Below are 14,680 nucleotides of genomic sequence, written 5' to 3'. Positions count from 1 at the left end.
AAAGGCCCTGTACAGTTCAGTTTTTCATATATTATATATATTTTTATATATTTTTATATATTTTAAAAACTCATTTAAAAAGCTTAGCCAAAAATATTATACAAAGATTGTAGTGCCCTGGTAAACCATGCAATGTTTGAAGCAATCCATTCTTCTTCTTCTTTTTTTTTTTTTTTTAAAGATACTAAGGCCTCAATTTAATATTATTTGAGAAGCTCAACAAATGATATAATATTTTTGGAGAAACTTTTAAAATAATTTTTTCAAACTATTAAAACATACAAATAATATATCACATATACAAAATTTATCAATATATCAAAAACGTAAAATGAAAATATAGTTTATAATATTACATAATTTTAAAAGTGTATCCATTAAATGTATCCAATATTGAATTGAAGCCTAAATTTGTACCACTGAACCTCATACCTCTATTTAATATTTTTTAGATACGCTTTTCAAATTATTTACTATTTTGATAAATATTTTAACATATTAATTTATGTTTTATATATCATGCATTTTTGGATATTTTAATATTTGGAAAACTTATTTGAAATGTTTTACCAAAAATATTAAATAATTTGAAAGACTTATCCTAAACTTTAAATCAAGACCACAATGCCTTGGCACAGCCTTCTTATTTAAAGTATTAGTTAGCTTATTGTTTATTTGATTTACAACATTTGTACCACTGAGCCCCACTATTTTAAAGAAATGCCTTTTTTTTCTATTTGGTTTCCACATTTCACAGAAATACAACTTCTCCAAGATGGGGAGATAGGGCAGTATAGAATATGTGTGAGCTTATGTGCTCCTGCACTCGATATCAATTTACCTACTGTGTAGGACAGGTAGATATGAGGAAAACAGGGATGAAGGGACTGAAATATGTATTCAAACTGAGGAGGGAATTCTTAGAGGCACTTGCAAACATGGATGTTGACTTGTGTTTAACATCGCCCAACAGATCCTTGCTTTACACGTGCAAGTTAAGTGACCAAGCTATATACAAATGTGAACACTCAAAACAAAAATGTATTTATTTATTTATACTTTGTTTACCTTTCTGTCCTTTCCACTTATCCCTTGTTTCTCTTTCTTTGGTCTTACATGCCCTTTTCCTTACCTAGGGGCTACGATTCCACCCAACCCCCAATACTGTAATTTACTGGATTATCATGAGGTTGACTTTGGCTATGAAGCATTATCTAATTTTCAGTTTTTGTCTTTAATGGCTCGCTGTTTGATATGATATGAGTAGAGTATGACGGTTTCTTCCTTTGGGACATCGAGACAGTTCAGAGTATTGTAATCTTTTTAATTGTGTGGTATTGTCCAAATTTATTTGAAATCAAAAAAGGTTGTCATAAATAAAAAAAATAACAACAGGGAGCAGGTTGTAGGATTAAGGATGAATTTGTCTGTATACAATGGAATACCATCAATTACTTAAGAAAAATAAGTGTGTCTTTAACTCCCTCAGGTTTATTAACTAAAAAAAAAAAGTTTTTTAAAGAACATAAAGTGAATTCGAACAGGGCAGAATCAGAAATATTGTCAGTTGGGTTTTCAGTTCAGCTTTCTTTGCCCAAATTTTTAATTACTTTTATTTATTTTGAAACTGTATGACCATTCGCACTTTAGTGGATAACTCTGTAAATGTTCATCCACATAATCTGTAATTATCTTCGTCAACAATAAAAATAGTAATCTTATACCTATTTTCAATTCCTCATTTCTGGTAGATGATTTTATGCTATTACTCTGTGCATCCCTTCAAAGAGAAGTGTTTGAGGATGAGAACAAGGCTGCGGTGAGGATCATGGCTGGTGACAATGTGGAGATCTGCATGAACCTTGATGCTGCATCCTTTAGCCAACATAATCCTGTCCCTGACTTTATTCACTGCAGGTACAGCAAAAATAATTGGAGTCTAGAACCATAGAACATCACCGGACTAGGAATGATATATATTATCAACAGCAGCTTGGCAGAACTTTCCAACCACTTCCTTAAAGACAACGATATTTAATTAACCAATGAGAAAGTTTCAAAATTCCATTAATAATTCAATGTTCTCATCTACACATATAACTTTATATGGAGAATTGTCCTCCATATAATACAAATAGTATGGATTCATTACATTGGAATATTAAACATGTAATTGATTTATTTACCAAAATGACTCCTAGTGTAATGTAAAGCATCCACTTCATTATTTATGTTTATTAATAAGGTTTAATAGCTCCTGCATATTCCCATTATATTGAATAGTGTTTTTCCTATTTCTAAATTGCTTAAGGTTTGGTGATCCTTTTTTCCAGTTTTAGAGCTATTTTTCCTTTTGCATCTGTCTAATTCCATCTTTTTAGTCTAGATATTGCTTTGTTTTAGAGATATCAGACCACTTCATCTTATATAATTTAAAGAATGCCTACAAATTCTTACTGCTTTTATTAAACACTTTATTTTTTTTATTTTTTTTTAAATACCATAAAATCTATTTGTATTATGAGTTGTATAGTCAGTCTATAGGATACATTTTTGTGTATACTTTGCTGTTAAGGATACCTAAAATATTATAACATCTATTTGCAAAATGTACATTTTACATGTATTCTAACACCCTTTACAGAAATGTCAGGGAACTAAAATGTGTTAGACAATACATGGTATTCCTTATCTGCAATGTTTCGCAGAAGTATCAGTTGTGTTACAAACAGTGCACGTGACAACACATAAATAAACATGGTCAAATACCCTGTCTGTGGGTGTTTGTAGGAAATCACACTAGGATTACAACGTCTTAAAAATACCATCAGAATGTAAAACTAATGTCTGCATATGGGCAGAACATAGTTTGTAAGGAATCCCTGTAGTGATCTTAGTGTTCTCACAACCCTCCTTCACTTTTCCTTTTTTTCTGTCTGCTCAAATGCAGCAGTTCATTTTGACCTACAAAAGTTACTCTGGCAAAGAAAAATATTTCACTGCAAAATGAAACCAGCACTTGAATGACTAGAAGAAAATGGATGTGCATGTGTCTTAATGGGCTAAATTTAAAGGGACACTATAGTCACCCAGACCACTTCAGCTCAATGAAGTGGTCTGTATGCCAGGTCCCTCAGGTTTTAACCCTTTAGATGCAAACTGCTATGTCTACATTTGGGGTTAGGCTAGCCTCTAGTGGCTGTCTCCTGGACAGCCACTAGAGGAGCATCTGCGACGCTGGAGGCACATTTCGCCTCCATCGCACACAGCGTCCATAGGAAAGCATTGAGAAATGTTTTCCTATGGACACTTTGAATGTGCGCGTGGAACTTGCCGCTCATGCGCATTCGGCTCCGCTGACGTCGGCGGGGGAGGAGAGTTCACCAGCGCCAAGGGAGCCCGGCGCTGGATTAAGGTAAGGTAAGCCACAGGAGGGAGACCCTGAGGGTGGGGGCACCCTCATGGCACTATAGTGTCAGGAAAACCGCTTTGTTTTCCTGACACTGTAGTGATCCTTTAATTTTGATTGTTTTTCGTGTTTAAAGGAAAGTATCAAATGTATTCTAGTTGGGAGTTAGTTAGGGGCAGTTTAGGCGTAAGACATGCACATGCAGTTTTTAACATTATGTTTACGGAATAGCTGTAGCTGATAATTGAGCTAAGGCCCAAGCTAATATTTTCTTTGCCATTTATTGTCAATGTAAACATTGTCTAGACAACTTGAACTTGGTCCGTAAAAACACATTGTCCTGTGCCTGGATAAATATACTGACATGAGAACCTTGCGTTACCTTTAGGCATGATGATGATATGCTGTAAGAGTATAACAGCTGTAGCTAGTCATTATACAGATAATATGTAGGAGGCTGATAATAAACTTTTATTTATATCTATTTATTGAGTATTTACATGGTGCAAATTGACAGCTCTCACTGTTAACATTTAATTGAGATTGCATTAATAAGAGAATGTCTCGTTTGTGTTGCAGGTCTTATTTGGACATGTGTAAAGTAATAATGTTTAGTTATCTCTTCTGGTTTGTGCTAACCATCATCTTCATTACTGGAACCACGCGAATCAGCATATTCTGCATGGGATATCTTGTAGCTTGTTTCTACTTCTTGCTGTTTGGGGGAGATTTGTTACTGAAGCCCATACGGAGCATCTTGCGCTATTGGGACTGGCTGATTGCTTACAATGTGTTTGTTATAACAATGAAAAATATACTTTCAGTAAGTGACTCATCTGCAATCTCCCATCTGTATTTAGTATTATTTAGCACAAAACGTATTCCAACCAAATTCTTAAATAAAATGTGGGAAATTTCAAAAATATTCTGTGTTGGATTTTAATTTATTTACTATTCTTCTTAAAGTTTAGTCTTGTTTCTCATATATTTTAGAAATAGTCTAGGTGACCATAATTAACTGTGAACACTTATGCACATTGTATACTGATTGGCTTTATTAAAATTGTTGCCTGGCAAGATTCACTGTTTACAAAGATATGTCTTAGACAGTCAGTAAGACCACTCCATATATATTTATACATTTGAAATAAACCTCACATCTCCTCTTTCTGGTTCTAGATAGGAGCTTGCGGCTATATTGAATCCTTAATCAAAAACAGCTGCTGGCTAATTCAGGCATTCAGCCTGGCCTGTACTGTGAAAGGTTATCGCATCCGTAAGTATATGAATTGAACAAATTGAATGTAACAGCTCTCAATTATTTACTTAAAACAAGAGCTACTGCATCCAAGACTGGGTGTGGGGGAAGGGGGGGGGGGGGGGTGGTGGAGACAGAAGTGCCTTTATACGCTATACATGTCTGCTGCACTTGTAATGACTTGTGAGACCCGTTCTCTGCCTGTAAAATCTGTTTATGGCATCAGACATTTTACCAGTAAGTGTCCATAATATAGTTTGTGTACGTTTTAGTATGTACACAGAGAAGCATTATTATCACAGTGTTACTTCCACTAACCCTCAGTGGAACTCTTAAATTGTCAGGGACACACAAAAAAGGTTGCGTGGCCACCATAAATGATGTTGCTTTGTGAATGGGCTAGATAATATTGCATGTTAAAGGGACACCCTAGGCATTATAACCACTTCAGCATATTGAAATGGTTATGGTGCCAAGGTTTTGATTGCTTCTTGCAGTCATTGTTTTCACTTATTTATCCAGTTGGCAAAACAATGTTTTGATTTTGAACACAGAACTCTGTCTAGAAGACCTGTCAATCAGAAAGCCAGGAAATACAAACTTGTACCAGCTTTGTACTGTGCGTGTAGCAAGGCAGAGAGTCAAATGGGGTCTTACACACTGTGCATGTAGGTTACTTGTCACTGCTAAGTTGTTTCTGTTATGTCATGGAAAATATATAGTGTTTTGGTCACTTCATTAAAAAAAATGAATGAACTTGTTCATAGTAGTATGGGTATGAATACTGAAGACACAACTGCTCTCTTCAAGGCATTAAACTTAAAGGAACACTATAGGTTGAACACTATAGGCTGACCCTATCATGTTTAAATCAGTATCTTACCCCCCTAAATATAGTAAAATCTTACCTTTATTCCAATCTGCTCCTGATCTGACTCCTTGGCTGACCTCATGAGAAGTGATGCTCTTAGCCAATAACAATGGTTTCCCACAGGAAAGCATTGGCTTGGCTGAAATTGCCAAGGAGGTGGGGAAGTGGGTGGGGCCAAATGTCACCCAATCAGCATCTCTTCTTAGAGATGAATTGAATCAATGTATCTCTATGAGGAAGGTTCAGTGTCTCCATGCAGAGGGTGGAGACACTGAATGGCAATGCTGCAGCCTGAGGAAGCTCCTCTATGAGGAGTGGCCAGTGGAGGTATCCCTAGGCTGCAATGTAAACACCACCTTTTCTCTGAAAACACAGTGTTTACTGCAAATAGCCTGAAGGGAATGATTATACTCACCAGAACAAATACAATAAGCTGTACAAACTATACATTTAGTATACTATTGCACATTAATGTATATACTAGTTAATAAAGCCTATTTCATAAACGCAGAGTTTTATTTTTATATTTTATTTTTTTAGCTGAGACCACTGACAATTGCCAGTTGCCGAGTGGAGAGGCTGGAATAATTTGGGACAGCATATGCTTTGCCTTCCTCTTACTACAAAGAAGAGTGTTCATGAGCTATTACTTCTTACATGTGGTGGCAGACATCAAGTCTTCACAGATCCTTGCTTCTAGGTGTGTATTCTTGGATATGAATGGTAATCATGGGGATATTTTGAGGTTCGGTAAATAAAACTGATCACTAGCTAGATGACAGATTGAAAAGATGGTTGGAAGATAGACAAACTGATCTGAGTAAATGAAAAAATGGAAACTAAAATTAATTGGTTGGAAGTTGAAAACTGTTATACGCATGATGTCATTTTTATGAGTAGGATGTATAAATGTTGTAACTAAAAGGTTAACCTATTATATAGGCAGTGCATTTAAATGCATGTTAAAAAAAACCATAAACGCAGCCAGTAATGATGCTCGTCCGATAAAATCCTTATGTGAGTGCAGTCAGAGTTAGCAAAAATAAATTGACAACGGACGTTCTAGAAACCCTTATAGCGAAGTGTCTTAAAGCACAGAATGTTATTCTGTTTCACTTATCTGTTTTCAGTGCGGTCTTTCAGTCTCCCATGAATACATTTGTTTTGCCATGGAACCTCTTCCTTGAGGTTGCAGGTAACTTAGGTGGATCCTTAGGTGGATCAGCAAGCCAATGTCCCTCTCACTTTTGACATATAAATTGATACCATCCATGTAGCTTAGGTAGTTCCATTCCAGTATCTGTATCTGTATCCACTCTTCATGATGATCTGGCTGAGCCCTGTGCAGAACAGTATTGAGTATACCCCATCACTCTGGTAAATGCCACATTTAATGTTCATTTGACTTATTGTCCTGTAATTTGCTTCTAGAATTGTTCTCTATTTAGCAATTGAGTTCTTGATGACCTGTCTAGTTGACCTCGTTTAGAACCAAGCTTTCCGGTATCCATGTGTCATAGGTTTTCTTGCAGTCAATCCAGGCTATGCAGATGTTGGTCTGTCTGGTCTTGAAATCCTGTGTGACTGCTTGGTCAAGGAAGTTTTATCATGTTTGATCTCACCACTTTTGGCTCTTAGCTATATATGATATGTATCACTGTGCCTTGTTCATAAAAAAAAAAAAAATATATATATATAAAAAAGTTCATACACCACCTAGTGAACACAATGATATGCTTATTATAAACATGGGATGTAAACTTCCAAATATGGTTAGCAGCAACTTCATACCCAGCAGAAATCCAAAATTAATATAATAATTATTAATAATTACACATTGTGTAATCCATAAAAATATAAAACGCAATAAATAGTGTGAATCAAATTCACAAGGATAGAGCCGTGCCATGCTCTATATAGCAAGCTCCAAGAGGCCAATACTGTCTGCATACAGCCACCAAAAGACAAGATGGAATACATCTTCAAAATATTTTATTGTAATATTACTAAAAAGTAAAAATATGTATAAGACATAAAAAAGAAAAAGGACTAGTCTAAAGCAGTGTGTAACCATTTAAAAAGATCAGACATTATACACTACTGGACAGCAATAGAATTCCAGTACACAGCAAATGCATTTCAACTATTACATAGTCTTCTCCAGTGCCAGATAATGTCACGTTAGGTCTATGAAATCCTAAATGCAGTACTTGAAAGTAAGAAAATAATAAACAAAGTCCAGGGAAAACAAATCCAGCAAGGGCAAGGCAGTCAGCTGTCAAAAATCCAGACATTAAGTATCAGAAACGGAAGGGCAGGCCAGAGGTCAGGTAAATCCAAGAGTACAGCTTTAACACAGGTAGCTTGCAGGGTAGTAGCTAAGAACAACAGAGCAATGAAGGCTCAGCTGTTTAGGGTTTAAATATGGTGAAAAGCCTTTTTCTGCCATGCCTCCATAACACCCTATTGGTGCATGGGGCTGTCAGTTAAGCAGGGTTTCCATGGGAGTGAACATATCCCTAATTAGTTCCAGCTGCACCCACAGGGCTGCCCTGCAGCATGGAATGATCTTGCACTTCACCCAAGTGTCTATCATTCTCTGGGAGACGTGATGTGATCAGTTTATGGGGGTCGCATCCCGACCCTTGCATTCGTGCATGCGCACGTCCAGACTGCCGCTAATCGTCGGTGCTGCTGGAGCAACAAGGGAACAGAAGTGAGTCTCGACAGATAAGTTCATCTTGAAAGGTACCGCCTTTTAAATCCCCAGCGAAATTAGTTTTGTGTGTCTACGTGTTAAGAAGTCGTCCTACTTCCTGATCCGGATCAGGCATGCGTTACATCACTTCTGGCGCAATTCTGGTGACATCACTTCTGCTGTGTCCAGCTTTGCTGACTCCATGTGTTCAGTATGTAGCCGGAAACAGTTCAGTGGCCATTTTGGAATTAGGCAAATGCCCTCAAAAATAGTATCACATAGTCCAATATGACTGAAACTAAATACAATGACTTGTTCCAGACCAAATAGGGAAGAAAATTCCAATGGACAATCTAAAACCTGGAAACTAATATACAAAGCATGTATTAAATGAAAAACAAACGGCTAATAGCACATAAATAACGCTGATATATAAAATGAATTTCTTAAGTTGACAACAATGTGAATATACCTCTAAAGATTTGTGCAAAATACTATAAAATAGAAAGACACACCAGGTGCTAAAAATATATATAAAACAATTATTCTATGTAAAAGCATGCAAAATGTAGTACTGAATACTAGCACAATATTGGCAAATAATTGATGCCAAAACTATAATTGCAAAACAATTGTACTTTTCTCTGGTTCAGACTGTTAGTAGTTGTAGTCATTCTTCTGCTGTTATGAAGTAGATCATTTTGAATGAGAAGCCATACACAGGAGACAGAATGAGAAGTGGCAACTGATGTAATTGTTTATGCCACCCAAGAGAAGAAGTAAAATGCTCTTATACTATTTATCTTTTAATAAAAAAGTAGGTGATTTATACACCATTAGCACATTTATCAGGATTACTGGATTTGTAAAGTCTCCAATGTATATTTACACAGTCTCCAATGTATATTTCTAAAATAACAATATACATAGATTCTCCCTGGGAAGTAGGCGAGAATCTGCTTTTAAAGACACCTTGACTGTTGCTTTTCAAAGGTAGTTCACATAAGAACATGTGTGTCCCATGTTACATTTTACTACTGCTGTTCCAATGATCTAAAGTTAAAAACACACAAGTATGGTCTGAACATTTCAGAAGAGCATCACAAAACCACTCTATATGCAGGTGATATTCTTCTTACTTTAACCGATCCAACAAAATCAATCCCCCTAGTTCTAGAATTAATTAAATCATTTGGAAATTACTCTGGATATAAAATAAATATGAATAAGGATCAAATATTATCAGTAAATATATCGACGGAGGCTGAAGAGTTATTGAGAAAGGCGTATAATTGGAACTGGAATAATGAAAAAAATGTAATATCTGGGTATTCGAATAAGAACTAATATGAAGAGTTTACTAGAGGATAATTATAGAGCTCTTTTATCATCTTTCAAAGAAGAGCAAGAACACTATCTCTGCATACATTCTGCCTAAATTGATATATGTGTTCCGTTCAATATCCCTAAGAGTCCCAAGACATCTACTTTCTCATTTTAAGAAGATATGTATGGCTTTTATCTGGAAAGGTAAAGTACCTAGAATTTAAAACAATACTCTAATTAAAAGAGTTGAAAAATGTGGAACAAATTTCCCAGATGTAATAGAATTACATGATATTACAATGTTAACTCATTTTTTTAAAATGGGATAAGCAGATATCTCCAAATCCAGGATGGAAGACAATGAAAGAAAGATCTAATTTTAGAATATCTTTATTCAACCTAGCTTGGATTGATTCAAATGATTACAAATATTTTTTTATCATCGAATATAATTGTAAACGATGTACTAACAGCATTAAAAATATCTAAAAACAAATTAAGGATTTCGAACCAGCTCCTCCTGTCTACACCTACCGAAGCTTTACAGGCCCATATATGAGATATTAACTTAACTAAATGGAGACACTGTAATATCCATAATTTATCACAAATAGCTCCTCTAAGGAAACTCAAATCTTTTGTAGAATTACTAACTCAATTCGGACTTTCTGAACAAGAATTCTATAATTATATTAGAATTAAGCATCTAATTAATTCCTTAGATATTAAGGAACATCCTGAATATGAAAATCTTATTAATAAACATTTAAAAACAAAACATATCTTTAGAACTATGCTATTATTAAAATATCTTAAGGATACAAAAAAAAGCCTTTATCATTAAATAAATGGGAAGTAGAAATGAATAAATTACTTACAATAGATGAACGGGTAAAGGCTTTTATACAAGTCTAAAAAAATTACTCATAGTCTTACCTTCATGAAACTTTTTTTTTTTAAATGATCCACTGATGGTATCAAACTCCCATAGAATCAAGAAATTTAAATGTAATTATTCGGATCTTTGTTGGAGATGTAATAGCTCGGTAGGAACACTATAGCATATGTGGTGGGAATGCAATGGCTTAGCTGAAATTAAAAACAATATCACAATATCTTTAAAATCTTACAAGAAGAACTCTCTCTTCAAACTTTTCTATTTCAATTCAAACAAAAAGCATTCCTCATACATGTAAAGCTCACGAAAGCTAGAAATTGGAAGATATCTACAGCACTTAAATGGTCAGACATAACCAGTCAAATAGAATACCAGGGCAAAATGGAAAGGGTTTTTTTCCGAAATAAAGATGGGATTTATATATATACAGCAATTTGGTCTAACTGGAATAACATCTCTACATTTAATTCACATTATTTATCTTGAGTAAAAAGGAAAGGAAACAGGAAAGAAAAAACAAGAAACGGAGAAAGGAAAAAAAAACAAAAAACAAAGATAAAAATAAAAATAAAATAAGCCAATAAGTCCAATTAAAACATGAGAAAGGTACACAGGTGACATCACTAAAACTGGATAGACCTCTTATAGATAAAAAATATTTTATTAAACTGAACAAGACTATATAAACCTTTTACGATTCCCTGAGACGACTGAGAATTATATTACACATATCACCATATTAAATACTCTGATTTCACGAATCTAAGACCCAGAATGTTTTAAGTTTTCCAGAATGATTATTATGGTTTTGTAGAATTAATGCTGCTATTACTATATATACTGAGCTTATTTTAGCCTATCCAATAACAAAATGGAATTAATTAGCACAATATTTAATAGTGATAGAATATGGTTGCACTATTTTTTTTTATGTTTTGTACTATGTCTGGTCAAAAAATGTATAAATATTAAATAAAGATAGGTCTTTTTTTTAGACTAGCACTTTCAATAAGGCTTAAAACTGGAAAAATAAAGAAAAGCCACATTTGAAAAAGAAAAAAGAAAGAAAACAAATTATGATAGAGGTACTGTTGGTCTATGTGAAATAGAAACCAATTTGTGAAACAAAAAGGCTAAACACCTATCTGAAAGGTTTTTATAAGAAAAAAAACCCAAAAGAACCCCACACAAGTAATTGTAGGTCGGATTGCTAGGTGAAGGTTAATTTACCTTCGTCCTTACAGGTCCACAATGTGAAGGTGTTGTGAAATGTTTTTTTTTTTCTATTCCAGTAGTTTATGATTCTGTTTCTTTTTCTTTATTCTATTTTTTTCATGATATTTTTTCAGAGGTGCGGAACTCTTTCAAGCTACCATTGTCAAAGCTGTAAAAGCACGAATTGAAGAAGAAAAAAAATCTATGGACCAGCTCAAAAGACAGTAGGAGAATTTACTTGTGTTTATTCTTTGAGAAAGAAGTATATTAACAATTATGTGATTGTGTTATAGGTTTAGTATATATATATATATATATATATATATATATATATATATATATATATATACAAACCTTTAAAATGAAAAATATCACTTGTTTCATGGCTCTTTGTTAGACAAAGGGCCCAAGTGAAAAAAACATATAGCCCTGAAGTGGTCCTTTCCTGTTAGTTAATATCATAGTGAGCCCATGATGTTTATAAATATGAATTCTTACACCATGTACTGTCCATGAGCAATTTTGCTTCAGGTCTTCACTTTGTGAACACAAACAATACAATGTGCATTGTGCCAAATGTAGATTTCTGACAATTAACTACAATCTTTTTGTATTTTGTTAAGTAAATATAATCTCGCTTGATTTGTAGCAGTTATTAAAAAAGTTAATAAGGAAATAAAAAACAAAGTTTTGTACTTACTTAGGAATTGTCCACATAGACACCTTTTTACATATACTTCCGATACAATATTAACATGTATTATGTCTTGTTAATTATTTTTTATTCTATAGAAGAGGAAGCAGAGTAAGGTGGAGGATACATCTCCCATTTTTTAAACTATATTTTCAGCCCAAAAACAATAGTTCATTTTGCTATTTTAATTTTCTAATTATATTTCTGTAATGCTATATTTTTAGCTTTGTTTACAAATACCGTATATATTTTGATGGTCGTTATATGTTATAGCTTTTGCACAACATGTGTTTACTGGATGACTTCTGCAATAAATATCGATATTGTAAGCTACAGATGCTTCTGTAATAATAAACATGGTTCTTATTTGTGTGCTTTCGGTTAATATACAGTATTTTATTTTAAGATTACACCAAGGTTCATGGCTGGTCAGTCATAATAAATTATGATAGCCATTGTCTTTCTCTTTCTATCTGTTAATAAATTGTTATTGTTTAATTTGGAATAGTTGCACTCTATAACAAATATTAATTTTGTTAGGATGGACCGTATTAAGGCCAGGCAAGAAAAATACAAAAAAGGTAAAGAGAGAATGTTAAGTCTTGCTCAGGAATCAGGAGAAGAACAGGTCATTACCAAAGCCGATGAAGATGATGAAGGTAAAATACTTTGAAACCAAGTTAACTTTGAATTTGTCATTATATGTGTTTGTATATGTGGGTGGATGTGTCTGTGAATGTATATATATATATTGATATTTTGCTGAGCAGCTTACCAACTAACATAGATGCAAAAGTTTAACAAGGAGCATCTTCTTGAAGAGGGGATAATATGTATTTGGATTTTTAAGAAAACTATTTTATTCTTTCTTGTCTTGTTATCCTTTTCCTTGTTTATGTCTATGTCAAACAGTTCTCAAATATCATAGTTTGTTTTTCTGAGAACATATTTGGGCATGTAGATAAGAAGGAGACCCCCTTAATTGGATATCTGCTGTTGGCATTCCATTGTCAAATTAATTTTCTTTTTCATTCTGATTAGTTTGTGAAATTGTTTTCTTCTGCATTAGGTGTGCTGTTGATGATCTGTGAGATGACACAGTAATATGTCTAACAAATAATATGAGATTTTAGAAGGTGATTTTTACATTCTGCTCATGTAAAAACGATTTACCACTAGATGTTGTTGATATTGTAATTTTAGGTTCTGCATTATGATTCTGTAGATAGTACAGTAGTGTGACTATATTGTCTTCTAATCACTATTAGAGTGCTGATGGATGTACAATGCAAGTCACTAACCCCCACCCTTACACACCAAATAATTAAACAAGTCTTTTCTACCTAATCCAAAATATTATGACATTACCTGTGTGGATTTGTTTGTAGAATTAATGTTTTTATCAGATAAGATGTAATTGGATTGTATTCATTTCGATATCTGCATTGTATCACTCATTTATAAACTGTAGACATAATGTGTGTCTTACTGACTGCTAGTGAAAGGCATTTTTTTTTTCAAACTGTGCTAAATTAATATATGAACATATTTCATTTTAGGAGAAGCAGACAAAGAGAAAGCCAAAGGCAAAAAAAAGCAGTGGTGGCGACCTTGGGTTGATCATGCTTCCAGTAGGTTTTTTCGATCATATGTCAACTACATGGATTTAGCCCTTATATCCTTGACCAGAATAAACTGTTTGTGTTTCTGCATGGTTTTATCTTTGTGACTCTGTAGGGGGTTTATTCATGGCAGTCAATAAGGTCTTAAAGGACTGATATTCAGCTTCCTAATATTTAGTGATGGGAACTTTGAGCCCTGATATCAGCATGCCTTTAATTAACTATTGCATTATGATTATATACAACTATATGCTGCAGAGCCCAACAAATCTTAAAGTATAAAAAGAACATTGTGAAACTCACCTATTATGCAGTTTGTTTTGCAAAGTGATTAACGTGGAGCAATCAACACAAACCATCAATGTTCGTGGTTTTTGAAACATATGCTTCACGATTCTGCAACTCTTTCAGACAAAGACAGAGACAAATACATCATAGGAAAATATGTCCTGAATGTTTCATTAATATCCCTTTTAAGGCTTTTTTTATACACGTGGTTTCTGAATACTGCAGTGTAGTTTATCGTAATCTTAATTTCTATTAGAATCATGGCATGTAAAGATGGCAGTCAAAAGTTAGACACTACAATAATTGTATGTGTAGTTTACCGTTCAGGGATACCTAAAAAAAATAAAAACATTTGTCACATACAATACTTATAAAATTGTATAGAAATAATAATGGTCAAA

At 33.9% G+C, this 14,680-nt stretch overlaps 1 protein-coding gene across 1 annotated transcript in view; it reads left to right on the top strand.

Moving 5' to 3' along the window:
- PIEZO2 (piezo type mechanosensitive ion channel component 2) overlaps positions 1 to 14,680 on the top strand; it is a 409,694-nt gene that overhangs the window by 318,269 nt on the left and 76,745 nt on the right. Inside the window, exons 26-32 of the mRNA XM_063451573.1 lie at positions 1,752 to 1,917; positions 3,989 to 4,232; positions 4,589 to 4,685; positions 6,079 to 6,238; positions 11,810 to 11,899; positions 12,910 to 13,028; positions 13,929 to 14,000. Coding sequence (XP_063307643.1) covers positions 1,752 to 1,917; positions 3,989 to 4,232; positions 4,589 to 4,685; positions 6,079 to 6,238; positions 11,810 to 11,899; positions 12,910 to 13,028; positions 13,929 to 14,000 — 948 coding nt within the window. The remainder of the gene's footprint in view (positions 1 to 1,751; positions 1,918 to 3,988; positions 4,233 to 4,588; positions 4,686 to 6,078; positions 6,239 to 11,809; positions 11,900 to 12,909; positions 13,029 to 13,928; positions 14,001 to 14,680) is intronic.

This window comes from Pelobates fuscus, chromosome 4, assembly GCF_036172605.1.
Source record: "Pelobates fuscus isolate aPelFus1 chromosome 4, aPelFus1.pri, whole genome shotgun sequence".
Classification (NCBI taxonomy): Eukaryota; Metazoa; Chordata; class Amphibia; order Anura; family Pelobatidae; genus Pelobates; species Pelobates fuscus.
This window is presented reverse-complemented; position numbering and strand designations above follow the sequence as displayed.